The 18,491-nt window shown below is 45.5% G+C and overlaps 1 protein-coding gene across 1 annotated transcript; it reads right to left on the reverse strand.

Annotated features, from left to right (window-relative positions):
- Positions 1–4,714: 4,714 nt before the first annotated feature.
- Positions 4,715–15,712, reverse strand: PDCL3 (phosducin like 3). The gene is made up of 6 exons (XM_004006133.4): positions 15,641–15,712; positions 12,523–12,652; positions 9,298–9,388; positions 8,978–9,121; positions 7,783–7,991; positions 4,715–5,091 (listed from the first exon to the last, which is right to left on the reverse strand). The coding sequence occupies exons 1-6, from the start codon at positions 15,644–15,646 to the stop codon at positions 4,949–4,951; spliced, it is 723 nt and encodes a 240-aa protein (XP_004006182.1). The 5' UTR covers positions 15,647–15,712; the 3' UTR covers positions 4,715–4,948.
- Positions 15,713–18,491: the final 2,779 nt, after the last annotated feature.

Below are 18,491 nucleotides of genomic sequence, written 5' to 3' on the forward strand. Positions count from 1 at the left end.
CCTAAAATAGTGCTTCATCAAGCTATGCGGCAACCTGGATGAAAGGGGAATTTAGGGGAAAATGGACACATGCATTTGAATGGCTGAGTCCCTTTTCTGTCCACATGAAACTATCATAACATTGTTAATTGGCTATACTCCCAGATAAAATAGTTTAAAAAACAGAGCCTCACTGGGTGTTAACAATTCAGTTGACAGTTTTTGTTGCTGCATCTTTGTAGCCCACAGACACTAGTACCGTCTTCTTGCTTTCACGGATGCTGCTGAGAAGGTAGTGAGCCTTATTGTTGCTGTTTGTTACAGGTAATCTGACTTTCCCAACTGTGTTACAAATTTTTCTGATTTTCTAATTTCATTATATACGTGGAGGTGTGGATTTACTTCCTTTAACTCACTTGAAATTTGTATAGCTTTCTGCATCTGAGGGTTGATGGCTTTCATCAGTTCTGGAAATTCTACCTTCATCTTTCCAAATGTTACTTATTTCTAATATGCTTTTTTAAATTTTAAGTGATGTTAGACATTCTCACCACTCCTCCACATCTCTTAATCTAACTTCTACTTCCACCTACTTGTCTCTGTGTGCTGCCTATAGGGTAATTATTTGGCTCTACTTTCCAGTTTATTCTTTCTTCCATTAGTTATTTTTATAAGGGACTTATATAAGCAACCCTTCTTTACTCTTTTACTTATTTACAACTATGAAATGTGCTCATATTTTGGTCCTGAAAATTCTACTACTCTTAACTCCTTGCAGGAAGACTGCACTCTTTTCTGCTGGGTTTCATTTGAGATGCCTTATTTGAGGCATCCTGTGATTTAAGACTCTCAGCTCATGTCCCTGTGGAGAGTGTCTTGAGCGCTAAATTAAAGCCGAGTTCTCATGTGCATATACAGTTGCTCTGACCTTGAACCCAGGGGCATTACAATGGGACCTGTTTAAGAATTTCACATGGGAAATGCTTAGACCACAGGTACCATGAGAACTCAAACCCACAGGAGGGAAGGTGTATAAGTGACTTCAGAGGGCGACTGTTTTCCTTTCCAACTAGTGCCAGTTCCCCCGAAGACTGAAGTCCAGCTGTCTGCAAGGGGGCCTCCCTGAAGGCTTACCTCCTGCTAATCCCCCAAGTCTATCCTCATAGGTGCTTAGTGTCACCAAGACTCGGTAGGTGCCCCAGGGGGTACATGAGCTGAGGGCTCGCTTGTCTTTCTGCAGTTTTGTTTTCACATCGTTTTTGGCCTCAGAGAATGGATTCCTTTCTTGACAGCTAAGCCACACATTTATGAACATTAAAGAAACAATTTTGAGTTACTGCCAGGTGGGTGGCAGCTGTTCAGAGTATCTGGTCTTTCACAGGCGAAAGTGGAAGTCCTGGTCTGGCTCATGAAGTTCCTGAAGGGCGATGATGATGACGACACAGAGGCCAGGAACACGCTGCTCTGCTTTGTTTAGCAATCTGAAAGTGGGGAGCAGAAAGCTAGGACAGTTGTGGTTTTGACAGACAATGGGCAGGGGGCTTTAGCAGGAGATGCATAAACTGCTTCTAAGAGAGGCAACGGTGAAAGCTACTTCTTTCCCAGTAAGAGGAGTCCAGGGAGGGCAGGTGGGAGCCGGGTTACAGAGGCTTCACAGCATCACCAGAAATCCCACCCTCGATGCTCTGACTCTGTATGCACACCCTACAGCGCAGGTAGGCTGCAGTCACATCTACAGCAGCTGCCCTTCCCAAGAAGCGTGCCCAGGACTCCCAGCCAGCTTCTGCCCACCTCCCTCTGGCAACCCGCAGCTCCAATGGAGGCTGGGAGCTTAATCCTTCAGCTACTGGAGTGGAGCTGGAGAATCCTGGTCCTTGACAGGCAGGGAGCAGTCTCTGTTACCCATCCCAACACTTACAGCCTGAGGCCCCACATCAAGCGAGAGACTGAGATAAGGCAATAATTTACTGGAACGAAGTCCTGAAAGAATGTGGAAGAAAATCGGGTCAAAAGTATAGAAGGACGGCTTGGCCGTGGAGGGCAGACCCATCTTCACTGGACACTGAATGCATGGAAGACGAGGCTGCTGCAGGGATGGGCGGTGAGAATGGACCCAGGGATCTCCTAGCAGCACATGAGTGACAGGTCCCTTGTGCAGTCAGCGAGTGGGGGCAGCGTGCAGAGGCTGGAAAGCTGGGACCCTAGGCTAAAGTGGACATAAACATCAGGAACGCGACAGGCGAAACCCACCTGTTGAAAAGGTGTTTATGAGAAACAGCTGGTTTCACAAGGAGGACAAAACCACTTTCACAGAACATGTTTCTAAACTAGGCAACCCAGTCACAACACATTTGGCCCGTCGTACTTGAAAACTGCATTGGCAAAACTGGGGCTTGTTATATAAGAAAAGTAAATTTAAAGCTGGAGGCAATAAGTGGTGAAAAACTGAGGCATTAGGGAAAAAGGACCCCCTTCTAAGCCCTTTCTGTCTCTCACAAAGTGTCTGCTGCATCCAAGACGAGTTCTCTGAGGCACTTTGGAAAGAAGATGCCCCAGAAAGCCACTGTTTCGGCAATGTCAGGACAGGCGGATATAATTTAGGTTTGCAATGAGGTAGCTGGGTACATCCTAACTGTATCCTTTTTCTCTACAAAATAAGGAAAACTAGGAAAAATCAGCTGTATTTGATTACAGTCAGCTTCCCAGGTGGCTCAGCAGTAAAGAACCCACCTGCCAATGCAGGGCAGACACAACACACAGGTTGGATCGCTGGGTTGGAAAGATCCCCAGAGGAGGAAACGGCAACCCACTCCAGTATTCTTGCCTGGAGGATCCCATGGACAGAGCAGCCTGGTGGGCTACAGCCCATGGGTAAGAGAGTCACAACTCAGCACAGCACAGCACAGCAGCGGATTTGTGTCTGCTGGTTCCACATCTGCGGATCCAACAAACCACGGACTGATGACACGGAGAGCCAGCTTCAAGGACCTGAGCATCTGCAGATACCCCATGGGGCCCTGGAACCAACCACCACGGACACCAAGGGGTGAGTCTACAGTCTACCTATGTTATTTCTCCCAAACTACTTACCACCCCAACTTCCTGAAAACATTTCTCACCAATATCACTGTAGAAAGGGTTATCTAGCATCTGCTCAACACCCCTTCCCCATAACTGTTCCCTCCCAACACCAGGAGACAGACTGTCGAGATCTTTCTTGCTGGTTTTCCCTGGTCGCTGTGTGTTTCTGCTGTGGAATGAGACAAACTCAGTGCTTCAGAACCAAGCTGTATCACCTCCATCGCATCACAAACACTCCAAATGAAACGGGAGTTAATGGTAAGGAATACGGGGAAGTCTCCAGAACTAACCAACCTGTAGAAATTTCCAGGTTAGGTTTAAAATTACAATTTTAATATTAGGACAAAGATGCTGTTCTTCCTCTGCATTTTTAAGTCAAGTTCAGTCAGCACGACTAAACAGATTTCTGGGGTCTGGGAGCTGTATGTCCAGACAGGGATCATGAACCAAGTCACCTGAGCCTTTGCGCACAAACTCAACACCTTAGACTGGCATGGAGGAAAGATGTCAGAGGAACAAAGATCAAAGTGGCATAGCGTATGTTGAGAATGACACCCTGAATGGGCTCCTCAGCAGTATGAGGCCTGCCGCGTTCACACACACCTCTCTCCACTGGGGAAGAGTACGCACCACAGCTCTTGACCAACATAGCAGTCACACCTTCACCACTGCACTTCACTCTGCTGCCAGCTGACAACAGAAAATCTAAGCCATGGGACCCGCAGAGGAGTGACAGGCCTGACCAAGCTTATTTCCACCCTGCGATTAAAATTCCATGAGGAATCCTTCAAGGAAGTCTGTGACACAGAGTATGTTTCCACCAGAAGCGCTGGCTCTCACGTGTATATAAAAATAAAGTCACTAATGCAGACACTTCTGACAGATCAAGGGTCACAGCTGCTTGTTTCTTTCTGAATGATAGCAAAAATACACAATAATCTGAAGGAACTCTGTGCCCTTTCTGATTCAAATTTTTTAAAGATTCAAACCAGGAGTCTTTACTATGGGTAGTAAGCACCACATTACTCAACACAAGTATAAGGGAACAACAGTCCCCCTGATTATTCTGTTAATGTCAGTTTGACGAGAAGTGGTAAATGCTAAGAGGATTCTTGGTCAGAAAACATTTTATGTTTTTTACTGACTGATTGAGATATACTTTGGCTATCTCTGTGTGTGCTTATATCTATTTATTTCCAAAAGAGTTTCAGGTGACACCTTTTACAGTAATTGAGATTAGCTCACATCTCAACAGCCTGAAAACAAAAAATTATCTTAACTAGAAAAACTATTTGACCCCAAATGGCAGTAAATTGGAATCTTTTAGTTTGATAAGCCTAATCTTTTAGACTTTGATAAGACAGTATTTCACAAAAATTATTGCCTATTTCTTCTAAACAGGATAAATACTAAGACTTCTTCCTAGCACTCATTCCTTTGAGTTAATCCTATTGCTAGCTCTATAAAAGAATAAAAAGAAATAATAATATAAATGCAAAGCTTAGCTTGACATTTTCCACTATATAATTTATTCACATTATTAAAAAAAAAAACTTCTATATTTCCTGTATTTCTTTTTTAATAGTTTTATGTAAATGAATAGTGAATAGTCTTACAGCTGATCTAAAATATAAGCAAGGAAAACATAGACATCTGCCAAACTAATATCTGGCTTTTATTTTTTTCTTAAGGAAATACTATTAATTTAAAAAGAGTTCCCAGAAATTTAAAAGGATTCCCAGCAATGATTACTTCTGAGATCTATGAGACTCAGAACGTAATATAAAAGACTAAAAAACCACAGTATATGTTCCTACTTCTTCCTTTTTTAAAAAAAGTTCATGCTATATCACATCGGGAAATTCAGCAGGTCACCAGGGCCACGGCCTCAGTCATCCTCAGAATCACTGTCCCTCCTGGCGGGGACAGAGCACCGCACCGCGGACAGCAGCACGTCTTCCACGGGCTTCTTGGGGTTCTCCTCCAGGCTCGTCTTGATGGCTCCAGACTCAGACAACTTCCACTCCAACTCTGCATGATAAAGAAAAAGCAAATTGCCTAAGACTCAGCCTGAGTGGGAACCTCAAGCCACAGTGTTTTTTCTAAGCAGAGACTATCCACACTTGATGACAATTTGAGGGTCATGATTATAAGGCACCTGGAAGAAAGGGGGAAAAAAAATCATACCCTTAAGATGGAAAACAAAACCACCTGCAAAAACTTTTCATAAAATGAGATGAAATGAAATATTACATACATTTGAACCTCCAGGATAACTAATAAAAACCCAAGGACTAAACCCATCTTCTCATGGCCTAGCTTCTTGGCTTGCACAATGTCCCAGGAAAGAAATCAGCATGAAATATATTAAGAAAATACTTTTCACAGTCTTGCTGGCAATGTAATTATTAAATCCAATTTTATTTAGCAAAAGGAAATTCTTAAACCTCATGTCCAATATCTCAACCTATTAGAGTCAAAGGCTCAAGGTATGATGACATGCTAGGATTGATACATTTGTTCCAAGTAGTAATAATTCTTAAAAGTATCAAAAAAAAAATCAGTGATTAAAGGCTTAGCTCCTATATTTTCAGTTCAGTTTAGTTCAGTTACTCAGTTGTATCCGATTCTTTGTGACCCCATGAACCGCAGCACACCAGGCCTCCCTGTCCATCACCAACTCCCAAAGTCCACCCAAACCCATGTCCATTGAGTTGGTGATGCCATCCAACCATCTCATCCTCTGTTGTCCCCTTCTCTTCCTGCCCTCAATCTTTCCCGGTATCAGGGTCTTTTCCAACGAGTCAGCTCTTCGCATCAGGTAGCCAAAGTATCCTATATTTTACCCTCTTATAATCAGTGAAAAATCCACACTGGTGTGAGACACTGTGAAGCAAAATCAAGTGATATATTTTTCTACCCAGGCAGGAGTGAGAGACTGTCAGAAAGATTCTATACCAAACAGTCTGGTTTAAACTGATGCTCTACTAACTGGGAAACTTCTATTAAAATCTGAAAACCAGGGACTTCCCTGATGGTCTAGTGGTTAAAAGTCCATGCTCCCAATCCAAGGGGCCTGGGTTCAATCCCCAATCAGTGACCTAGACCTTGAATGCTATAACTAAGATCCAGTGCAGCCCAATACATTTTTTAAAAAATCTGAAAACCAATTTTACTGAAATCACGTTAATTCAAAGTGTTCCACAGAGATGAACAGCATCAGCATTTTCAGCTCTAGGTATCTTGGTTCAATGACAAAAAAATTCAATAAATTTCTCAAAAAAAAAATTCTTAGGATTTCTGATTCTTAAGGATGTATTTAGATTCACATGTACATGCATATGCGTAAGTGAATCTATTTAATGTTAATGTTCATTTATATGGGGCTTTCCTGGTGGCTCAGACAGACAGTAAAGAATCTGCCAGCAAGTCTTTCAATCCTTGAGTTTGATCCCTCAGTTGGGAAGATCCCCTGGAGGGGGGAATGGCAACCCACTCCAGTATTTTTGCCTGGAGAATTCCAGGGAGCCTGGCCTACAAAGGAGACTTTTTCTAGAAACAAAGACTATAATTATTATTGTATACCTATCTCTCTCCCCTAATGGTATGTTCAAAGATCAAAATGAGAGGCAAAACACATACTTAGTTTGAAATATCATATGCCTTTGAACACTGGAATAAAGCAAAACTGATAGAATATATAAATGCATCTATGTATCTGTTTACACGTTTCCCAGTTGAATATCTTATATAGTTATATAAAGTAGAATATAAAGTCATATTTTAGCATGTTTTTAAAGGCTACTAACTAAAGCATGGTTGGACATATCACTGCACTCAAGAGATAAAGAATCTGACCTGGTAGGAAGCTCACAGGCCTCAGCTTCTCTCCCACATATCATGTGTGCATATGTATTTTAATACCTCCTATTTCACAAGTAGAAAAAAATAAAAGATATATATATCCTTTAGGAGTTAAGAGGCAGAATTAAATAAACTTTTCATTTAAAAGCTTCCTTTCAACTGAAAAAATATTTTTATAGAGATTTATATATGTATAAGGAGAAGGCAATGGCACCCCACTCCAGCACTCTTGCCTGGAAAATCCCATGGACGGAGGAGTCTGGTGGGCTGCAGTCCACGGGGGCGCTAAGAGTCAGACACGACTGAGCGACTTCACTTTCACTTTTCACTTTCATGTATTGGAGAAGGAAATGGCAACCCACTCCAGTGTTCTTGCCTGGAGAATCTCAGGGATGGGGGAGCCTCATGGGCTGCCGCCTATGGGGTCACACAGAGTCAGACATGACTGAAGCGACTTAGCAGCAGCATATATGTATAAATTTACATATATTTATGTATATTTACATATAAACATCTGTCACTAATATGTTTGGGTGAATTAAATAAGAAATGAACGATGTGATCTTGAGTTATAACTAAAAAACATATTCAACTGTAGGGACAAATAAAACAGCACAGACAATAATATTAAATATTTTAAAATCCATTCTGCCCTCTTTTAACTGACAGTCCAGTTGTAATTGCTCCCAATGACTCATCTAAGATGACAGATTCAATGTTCTTCTCTTTTCACAATCACTCACACGGGACGAAGGTGACTCTATGACAAGTCATCCTACCTGCGTCTAGGAAACAGGCACCCTTAACAACAGACACACTCCCTGCCCATCCCTCATGTGTACCTCAAAGAGTCCTTACCATCCAAAGTCAGGTTCATGCCACCGAACACCAGAGGTCCGATAAACTGAGCCTTAATGTCACCTTCAAGGTACACAAATATCGTGGGCAGATTCCTATCAGGGTAATTGGGTATGCAGGTGGTTGAAATGGCTTTGATAAACTTGACATCAGGAAACTTCCTGGCAAGTGCACTGAAGTGCTGATTTATCAGGGCACAGAGGGGAATCCTGTGAAATAAAGAGAAGCAACCGTGAGTTTGCGTCTGTGTACAGTAAACCTCAGCTGCCCTTCTGCCCCACAGAAAACCTCATGACAACTTCACAAGTGCTTCTGCTATTCCAGCCAAGATGAACAAACGGTGTTTAAAAACTTTCTATAGGTTTGGGCAAAGTGTTCAAAAGCCAAAGTCCAATTTAATCTGACCGAGTAAGTCAGAAAAGCAGCTCCACTGTAAAAGATAACTGTCTTGCTTTTCTTAAGGAGAGAGCATCCAAGGCTTAGAATGTGTGATTCAGAATGCACTTCCAGCTTGAAAGAAACTCCTGCACAAGCACTGGACTCCACAGGGTGGGAGCAAAACTGAAGGTGAGGCGCTAGGGGCTCTCTGCATCACTCGCCACGGACAATGCTCCCAAAAGTCACCTGCGCCATCAAGGAGAGTGACTCGCGACACGGAGTCGTGAAACGCTGGAGTTTTTTCAGAGGGACAAGTGACTAAGGAATTCATTTACAATTAAAAAAAAAGTCTGTTCTGCTACAATTTAATAAAGCCATTTGTATTAATAAAGCCATTAATATCACAAATATTAATCTGAAAGTCTTAAGACAAAAATTAGACAATAATATTTGGGCAAATCTGCAACAAAAACACACAAAACATTAGTTAAAAAAAAAAAAAAAACTTCTGGTGTGAAGTAAGCCTGAGATGTTCAAGACATAAATTCAAACTAGTATTTAAAGACAGGCAACAGGGATTCCCAGGTGGCTCAGAGGTAAAGAATACCCCTGACAAAGCAGGAGACACAGGACTTGCAGGTTTGATCCCTGGGTCAGGAAGATTCCCCTGGAGAAGGAAATGACAGCCCACTGCAGTATCCTTGCCTGGGAAACCCCATGGACAGAGAAGCCTGGCGGGCTACAGTCCATGGGGTCACAGAGAGTCAGACACGACTGAGAGACTGCACGTGCACACACACACATCAGATCAGCTCACCCTTGTTTGTAAAGGTGCAGGATGACCCACAAGCCCTCACCAGCTTTGGTAACTTCTTGAACATAATCCTTTCCCGAGATTTCCAAAACCTCTCCAAACTTATTCTTCAGTTGGGTTGCTTTCCACTCAGCCAGTCTTTGCTGCCTGCACGACAGGAGGAGGAGAGAGACATCTTACCTACGTGCGCTCGCACACACCCCTTTCACATGGCAAACTCTGTAGAGGTCCAAGTTCACTTACTTATGTGCCAGGGTTATTTCAAAGGACGCACGTTATAGTGCCACATGAAAAGCCAAGCAGTCCCTCTGGGTGGCACTAACCTGTACATTTCAATTGCACGTTCGTCTTCCTCATTAAATTCGTCTTCATTATCCTCCAGTTCTTCCAAAGTCATGTCTTCATATGTTTTCACTGAATGTCATTGAGTTGGTGAAAAATCAAAAATGTAAAAGATGAACGAAGATGCATTTGGGGTCTTTTCTCCTTCACTTTTCTCCTAAAGGAAAAGTGCATGCAATACCAAAAGGCCCCTAGCCCATCAAAACCAAAATAAAAAGTAGGTAAGGTGTCGCACTAGCGGTAAAGAACTCATCTGCCAACGCAGAATGCTTAGAGATGTGAGTTCAATCCCTGGGTCGGGAAGACCCCCTGGAGAAGGGCACGGCAACCCACTCCAGTATTCCTGCCTGGAGAATCTCATGAACACAGGAGCCTGGTGGGCTACACGTCCATAGGGTCGCAAACAGTCAGACACGACTAAAGCGACTTAGCACGCATGCACACATCCAAGGTGTTATACAGTAACTAAGAATGGGAGAGCATTTTTAAAAGATCAGCCAGCCTGGCTCTCTTACATTCACATGACAATAAGGATACAAACAGGAAAGTTTCCCAAATTTATAAAAGGAGAAAAGTGTATTAGCCTGAGCTCAAGTGGCCTGATCTGCAAGTTCGTGATGCTCAGGGACAGGTGCGTAACAGTTCTCATGCCTCCAAGAAGGTGGGAGGACCCTCTGGGGTCCTCCCCAGCACACCTTTGCTAGAGGTAAAGGGATTGTCACCTGGTCTTCTCTTCTGAGTGGTAGGCAGCTCTCACTTCTCTTTTTTATCAATGGCTGTAAAAATCTGTATTTTGTTTTTATTGCCATAAAGACTCTTGCTTCTTGACATCCAATCAGGTTTTTGTCCCCTGACTTCCACCCTAACATGACCCAAACCTGCTCTTACCAAAGTCAGTAATGATCTGTTTACTCAACCGATGAGCATATTTGGCCTAATCCATCACTGGATGGGTGTCTCCTCCTCTCTGAAAGTCCATCTCCTCTGGCCTCTTTTTCTCCTCCCTCCTGGCAGCCCCTCCCCTGGACCCTCTGTTGACTGGACTCCTTTCCTTCCTCACGTATACCCGCTCCCTTGGTGACTACATCTCACAGCTTTAAAACCCACAGACATGCTGCCAACTCCCAAATGTATGCCTCTAGCCCTTATTTCTGATTTAAGAAAGCATTCCCAACTGCTCACCTACCATCTGTATTTGTCTAATAAGAAATCTCAAAGTGACTAGGTCCTAAATCGAGTTCCTGATCTTCACCTCCAAACCTGCTCCTGCCCAAGCCTTCCTCATCTCACGTGGTGACTCCATCCTTCTGGCCACTCAAGCCCAGAGCCTTGCAGTCATCTTTGCCTTACTTGCTCTCACACCCATCACAGGATCCATAAGCAAATCCCGTCGGTCCCACCTTCAGAATACAACCAGATCTGGCCACTTCCACCCACCACTCCGGTCCAAGCCAATGGCATCACTTGCCAAGGGCACCACTGCAGTCGTTTCACCTGGTCTCCCCACTTCCTGCCCTGCCCCTACAGTCCACACTCAGTAAGACAACAGGAAGGTGCTGTCAACACAGAGGGCACGTCCCTCCTCTGTTCAAACCTCCAATGATGCCCACCTCATTAGACATCGAAGCCAAGGTCCACGCTAGATGCCACAAGGTCCTAAATGTCTGACCCCTGCTTGTCCCTCTGAACCTCCTGCTTCTGTCTCCCAGTCCCCCTGGCCTCCTGGCAGATCCTCCAACATGCTTCCCACTTGCTCATTCGCCTCCCTTGGGTCGACTCAAATGTTATTCCCAGTGAGGCCCTCTCTGACCCTCTAGAATTATACCCACCCACTCCTTCAACCTTATACCCACCAGGGCTTCCCTGGTGGCTCAGATGGTAAAGAATCCACTTGCAGTGAGGGAGACCTGGGTTCGATCACTGGGTTGGGAAGATCCTCTGGAGAAGGGAATGGCTACCCACTCCAGTATTTTGCCTGGACAATTCCATGGACAAAGGAGCCTGGCAGACTACATTTCATGGGGTCACAAAGAGTTGGACACAACTGAGCGACTTTCACTTTCTCTTCCAACCCCTTCCTGCCTTATTTTCCTATATTTCACTCATGTATCATTTACTGTCTGTCTCCTCCATTAGAACATAAGCTCCAAGAGGATAGGGTGTTTTGGCTGGCCCATGCACAGCTAAAGCCCCAGTGCCTAGAAAACACACACCACACAGCAGTCCTTCTGGATAGAATTTATTACATTTGCTAGATAAACGTTGTGTAATAAATTCTCCTCTAAATCAGCCCTAACATGTCAACATGGGACAGAAGTCCTCGCTCCTGTGATCAACGGTTCTCAAACTTAGGTGTGGCTCAGAAACTCTCTGAGGCACTGGCTTAATATGCACATTCCTGGGCCTTACCCCCAGAGATTCCGATTCAGCAGGGACTGTGTGCTGCTGTGTTTTGTCTGTTTGCTTGTTTTTTTTGACAAGCACCACAAGGGATTCCACTTCAAGTGGTATACCCACATGTGAGAAAGACCTTAGACCGCGTACACTACAAGCATCTTATGTTTCCCCAAATCAAGTTATTTTAATATTCTCAATCAAACCACAAAGATAAAGCATATGCTCAGGAGACTACGACTTCCCTGGTGGCTCAGACGGTAAAGCATCTGCCTACAATGCAGGAGACCTGGATTCAATCCCAGGAAGATCTTCCTGGGTCGGGAAGATCTCCTGGAGAAGGAAATGGCAATCCACTCCAGTATTCTTGCTTGGAAAATCCCATGGAAGGAGGAGCCTGGTGGGCTACAGTCCATGGGGTTGCAAAGAGTTGGACACAACTGAGCAACTTCACTTTCTTTCTTTCTCAGGAGACTACAAACAGTAAAAACTTCTGGGCAGATTTCCATGACATTAACTGAACTGATCACTGACCAAAAAGTGGAGACTCAGAAATATTTCCTTCAGGGTTATCATAACCCTGAAGAAAGACACAGACCAGGAACTGCGGAGATGGGGGGAGCCTCTGAAGTGCCCCCAGTTCTATGGTCCAGGAAGATGAAGCCAGAGATGCCCTGCCGGAGGGCCCAGAGGCAGTGTCCAGCCCAGCACTTCAACTCTCGCTCAGAGGATCCTTCTACTGAAGCAGTTAGAGGCTTGCCGAGGGTTTCCTAAGCAGACAGACACAGAATCACAAACACAGGTAAGCTCACCAATGGACTGCTGGAGGATCCGCTGCTCCTCTTCTTCTGCCTCCTTCTCCAGATCTTTCAAATCTTCCTTTGAAGGCAAGATGCCTTTTTTGCGTAAGATGTCATTCCACTCGGTGTCTGCGTTGGGGTCCTAGAGCAGGTGGACCAAGGGTACTGTGAGGGCCAAGTCCACTGTGGAGGGTGCCATGTTGGACAAGGGTTCAAATGGGAAAGTGGTAAGAAGAGGATTTCATACCAAATTATTCTGAAGTCTATTTCTGGCAATCTGTCAAAAGACACACAATCCCTGTTCCAATCTTCCTGTCTCAGGGTAAAAATCAGGCCATGATGTCCAGACTGACATCCATGCCGACGCCAAGGCTCTGACCTGGCTTCTGGTCAATTTTCATTAATGACTCGGAGTGATCTGTTCAACAGATATTTATTAAGTACCTACTATATGTAAATGGTTGTACTAGATAGTAGGGAAGCATGGTGAATGCCAAAGTCACCAGTTTTACAGGTAAGAGAAAGAAATAGGCAATGAGTAACTAAATACACAAAGAGATAGCATGACAAATGCAATGGCCAGGCTGCTGAGCTGGACTTCCAGGGGGCGTGCAGTCCACAAGATGGGCCAGGACGTTCTCTCAGGAGAGGTGACATTTAACTGTGACTGGAGGGTGAGAAGGAGCCAGACAGAGGAGCGAAAATTTAGGAAATGACTTTCCAGGCAGAAGGACCAGCCTGTGCCAAGGGCCCGAGTACAAGATATAGAGTATTCCAAAGTCCTGAGTGGCTGCAAGAAAATCAGAAGGAAGAGAGCCTGACTGATTCCCTAAAGGCCAAGGCTAAGAGGAAGAGCTGAGATGCCATGGAGAAGTTCACAATAGCTGATGCTTACTGAGTCCTACATGCCGGGGACACCACAAACTTCTTTGCCTGTACCTACCTAGTTAATCCTCACAAACTTGGGAGAGCCATGGCGTTAAGGAAGACACTGCCAGGCTGGAACAAGTCAAACTTACCAGGATCAACTATCAGAAAAAGAAATGCCAAGGTGGGCTCCTAGCTCCACAACACAGCTGCCCAAACCCTGGTTTGGCATGTCTTGGCAGGTCTGGAATATGAAACCAGGAAGCTGTGCGAAGAGCACTGGGATAACCAGGGTCTACCCTCAGTTCCCTGGGCAGTCCTGCTGAAATATGTCAAACAGAAACAAACAGAATCCCTTCCACAGGGTGGTCAGGAAGCCCTCTTAAGATATGACATTTTTGAGCAGGGGCAAAAAGGACAGAGAACACAGAGGCCAGGGCAGCTCTGAGTTTCCTCTTCATCAGATACGCTGTATTTGGAGACGATCATCCTCTCCAGCCCTGATGGGGAGGATTGGAAGGACTGATGATGAAGCTAAAGCTTCAATCCTTTGGCCACCTGATGCAAAGAGCTGACTCAATGGAAAAGACCCTGATGCTAGGAAAGACTGAGGGCAGGAGAAGGGGACAATAGAGCATGAGATGGTTGGATGGCAGCGGCTCAACAGACATGAGTTTGAGCAACCTCCGGGAGATGGTGAAGGACTGGGGAGCCTGGCCTGCTGCAGTCCATGGGGTCGCAAAGAGTCCAACATGACTGAGAGACTGAACACCAACAAACCTCTCCAGCCCCAATCAAACCCACACTAACTCCACTTCCCTTCTGCCACTGAGTCAGAGATGAGTTCATCAAAATTCCGAACCACAGGAGGATCTAGGAGGCAGGAGAATGACCTTTGGAGGAGGGTCCTTTAACAGTGACAAAACTGAATCATCAGAGATTTTCTCATAAAAGCATCCATTTCCACGGTGTCTTTTTTTCTTCACTTTTCCATCACTGCAGATGGTGATTGCAGCCATGAAACTAAAAGACGCGTACTCCTTGGAAGGAAAGTTATGACCAACCTAGATAGCATATTCAAAAGCAGAGACATTACTTTGCCAACAAAGGTCCGTCTAGTCAAGGTTATGGTTCTTCCAAGGTTATGGTCATGTATGGATGTGAGAGTTGGACTATAAAGAAAGTTGAGTGCTTAAGAACTGATGCTTTTCAACTGTGTTGTTGGAGAAGATTCTTAACAGTCCCTTGGACTTCAAGGAGATCCAACCAGTCCATCCTAAAGGAAATCAGTCCTGAATATTCATTGGAAGGACTGATATTGAAGCTGAAACTCCAATACTTTGGCCACCTGATGAGAAGAGCTGACTCATTTGAAAAGACTCTGATGTTGGGAAAGATTGAGGGCAGGAAGAGAAGGGGACGACAGAGGATGATATGGTTGGATGGCATCATCGACTCAGTGGACATGGGTTTGGGTGGATTCCGGGAGTTGGTGATGGACAGGGAGGCCTGGCGTACTGTGGTTCATGGGGTTGCAAAGAGTCGGACACGACTGAGCGACTGGACTGAACTGAACCATGGGTTTTTAGTCAAATTGCATTAATAAATTCCTGATACAATAAACGAACAAAATTGAGGGATTTGGTTTTATCCATTTTTAAAGGGAAAGTATTAATAACTGGGCAGCGGGACCCTCAGGCTGGACTCTAGGGTCCACAGGGGACGCACCTCAACCTGTACACCAACATTGGGAGGCAGAGAGGGAAGGATGTTGTAACCCCTCACTCAGCTCTAGGCAGGGTCAAGAACACGGGTTATGTTATGCGACCCCCTCAGGGGAGGACCCTCCAATTATCCGAGCCTCAGCTTCCGCATCCGTGAAGGGGGTTCATAACGCACCTGTTCAGGTGCTCGCTAAGAGAGTTAACAAGGAGGAAGTAACTGTCAGGTAAGATCCGCAGAGGCCTTCACAGGCCCAGGGCAGCCGACCTCCCGGAGAACTACCCTCAAAGATGAGATTCGGGGGTGGGACACACGGAGGGGAGCGTGCACGCCCAGCCCGCGGACATGCGAGACCACGCCCGCCCGTCCGCACTGCGCCTGCGCCGGCCTCGACTCGCGTGGCCACCCCGAGCCTGAGGCGCCCGGCACTTCCCACAGGCCCGGCAAGGACAGGCAGCCGCCCGCATGGACCGAGCGGGGCAAAACGAGCGGCCGCAGCCTCCAGGCGTCGAGCTCCCCACCCCACCCCCGGCTTGCTCACCTGCATTTTCTGTCAAATCGCTGGGGCCCTGCCGGCCACAGCCACCCGGCCCGTGAGCTCTCTACCGCGCACGCGCGCAGGCGCCACTCGCCTCCTCTCCCAGCCTGCCCTTCGCCCCGCCCTCCGGGAGAGGATAGGGCGGGGCCAGGGGAGGCGAGTTCTCCTCTGAGGCTGCGCCGGGGCAAGAGGCTGGACACGCCCACTCGCGTGACTCCGAGCTAATCCCGGCCGCTGCTCAACTGAACCTTATTAGGGCACATCTTCGGCCGCCGAATGGTGGGACAGAATCGGGGAGGTCCCCGGCAGCTAGGTGTCATCTCCAGGCACGGATCCGATGGTTTCGGAGGTCTCGGCCCAAGAAGTCAGAGATAGAAACCCGTTTCACTGATTCGTTGTTAAGATTCAAAAGGAGGCAGGATTACCTGGAATTCAGTCACTGTCCTTGAAGGACATAAAGCAGTTCGCCTACTACGTACTAAACACTATTCTAGGCTCTGCGGACGCGGCGGGAATCGCAACAAACGAAACCAGAAACGTGGACATCTCTTCACCTGGTTGAGCCTCAGGCGTTTCCTATTCGCAAGAGGACTTAGCCCTTTGCGGAGCGCAAGGGAGGCACTGAGTAGAAATATGCAAGTCTAAATTGAAAAATACAGGGGCTTCTGAAAAATACAGCCCTTCAGGCTTCTGTGTATGCAGCACTCCGAATTTGAGTTAAAGCAATGCCCCTCCCTGGACACCTGAGCTCGGTGGTGAAGTAGCAGACACAGAGAACGCAGCCAACACGTATGTAGAGTAGGCGGTTCAACTTCGGCTACATTAGAAGCACCTGTGGTTCGCTCAGTCTTGTCCCGCTCTTTGCAACCCCATGGACTGTAGCAGGCCAGGCTTCCCTGTCCTTCACTATCTGTGAGCCTTCTAAAACTGCCGCTACCCTGCGGTCCCATCCCCACATTACATTTCTAGCCATGGGACCTGGAACTGATGTTTTCTTTTTAAAATTTTTATTGGAGTATAGTTCATTTATAATGTTGTTTGCTTTCTGCTATAAAGCAAAGTGAATCAGTTACACATATATTCACTGTTTATAGATTATTTTCCCATATGAGCCACTACAGAGTATTAGTAGAGGTCCCCGTGCTGTATATTAGGTCCTTATTTGTTATCTGTTTTATACATGACATGACATTTTAGTCACTAAGCTGTGTCTGACTCTTTTGCAACGCCATGGACTGGAGCCTACCAGGATCCTCTGTCCATGGGATTTCTCAGGCAAGAATACTGCTTCACTATCTGCCATTTTCTTCTCCAGGGGATCTTCCTGACCCCTTGATAAATGATGAACAGACTTAATAAAACAGAGAGACCAATTCTAAAATGAAATGTATCATATGGACTTCCTAACAGGCAAGTACTAGAAAAGTCCCTTCCACCATGTAGCCCAAGTGCCCATGGATAGAAATATACCAAGAATCTGCATTTTTTTAAAAATGTGACTCACACCTAAACATACTTCACATAGGATTATCCTGTAATATGTAACCACAAAGGATATTACCATTCAGGTATTTTCTGAGCAAAATGCCTGGTATGAATGACTCCTGCTCAAATTGCTGCGAAAGCTGCAATTGGCATCAAAACATGGTGACTGTGAATTTTTGCCTTATAGGACCCTGGATATAGGGATGGTATCTTTAGTCCGTTGTTCTTTCTCATCCTAGAGGAAAAAGATGAATAGATTCACATTATCAGATAATCTCAAAATTTCCTCTTTTTCGAAGCCAAAGGCTTGCATAAGAAGATTCAGCTGAGTGGTTGAAAGAGCAATTTCAATGAGCTATCATTAAAACTGGGACTCCACAGCTACTGCCAAATAATCTGAAATTTCATCTTCCAAACTTTATTGTTATTTGATCTTCAGGCAGCCATCATCCCAAGACTGGCTTGTGTGTGATTTCTCAGTGGAAAACTGCACTCAATTCCCCTTTTTTTCATTGCCTCTCATTTTCTGCTTATGTGTGCTGTGTGCTAGTCACTGCTGCTGCTACTGCTGCTAAGTCGCTTCAGTCGTGGCTGACTCTGTGCGACCCCATAGACGGCAGCCCACCAGGCTCCCCGTCCCTGGGATTCTCCAGGCAAGAACACTGGAGTAGGTTGCCATTTCCTTCTCCAGTGCATGAAAGTGAAAAGTGAAAGTGAAGTCGCTCAGTCGTGTCTGATTCTTCGAGACCCCATGGACTGCAGCCTACCAGGCTCCTCCATCCATGGGATTTTCCAGGTAAGAGTACTAAGGCACATCCAACTCTTTGCAACCCTCCCCCTGCTCTCCCAACTGTAACCCTCCAGGCGCCTCTATCCATGGGATTCTCCAGGCAAGAATACTGAAGTGAGTTGCCATTCCCTTCTCCTGCAGATCTTCCTGACCCAGGGATCAAACCTGCATCTCCAGGGTCTCCTGCATTGACAGGCAGATTCTTTACCACTGAGCCAGCTAGGAAGCCATTCTTTTTCTTAAAATAAAAAAATAAGGAAGGAAAATGATTGGAGAGATGACTGCATGGCTGCCAGCTTCTGTCAGTCGTGAGATTGGTCAGAAGCTCAGATGATTAAGAGACGGCACACACAGGAAAAACTAGGTGCTGAGATGATGTCTACAGTGAAAACATGTAGAAGTTTTTGGAACCTTAAGGATTATTGACCACAGTGAGGTATATATTGTGAAAGAAACTTTTGGGGGAAATTCTGGTAACCATGACCATGATCATGGGGAGAGCTGTTTTCCCAGAAAGCAATAGCTATTTGTTTTCAGGAACAATTTTCTAGAGAAAGAAGTAAAATGCAGAGCTAGAAC

This window comes from Ovis aries, chromosome 3 (genome assembly GCF_016772045.2).
Source record: "Ovis aries strain OAR_USU_Benz2616 breed Rambouillet chromosome 3, ARS-UI_Ramb_v3.0, whole genome shotgun sequence".
Classification (NCBI taxonomy): domain Eukaryota; kingdom Metazoa; phylum Chordata; class Mammalia; order Artiodactyla; family Bovidae; genus Ovis; species Ovis aries.

Coding starts and splice junctions, on each gene's coding strand:
- PDCL3 (XM_004006133.4), bottom strand. Junction 9,389..12,522: donor GATCCTCCAGCAGTCCATTG/GTGAGCTTACCT, acceptor AATGACATTCAG/TGAAAACATATGAAGACATG. Junction 7,992..8,977: donor CTGCACCTTTACAAACAAGG/GTGAGCTGATCT, acceptor TTTATTTCACAG/GATTCCCCTCTGTGCCCTGA.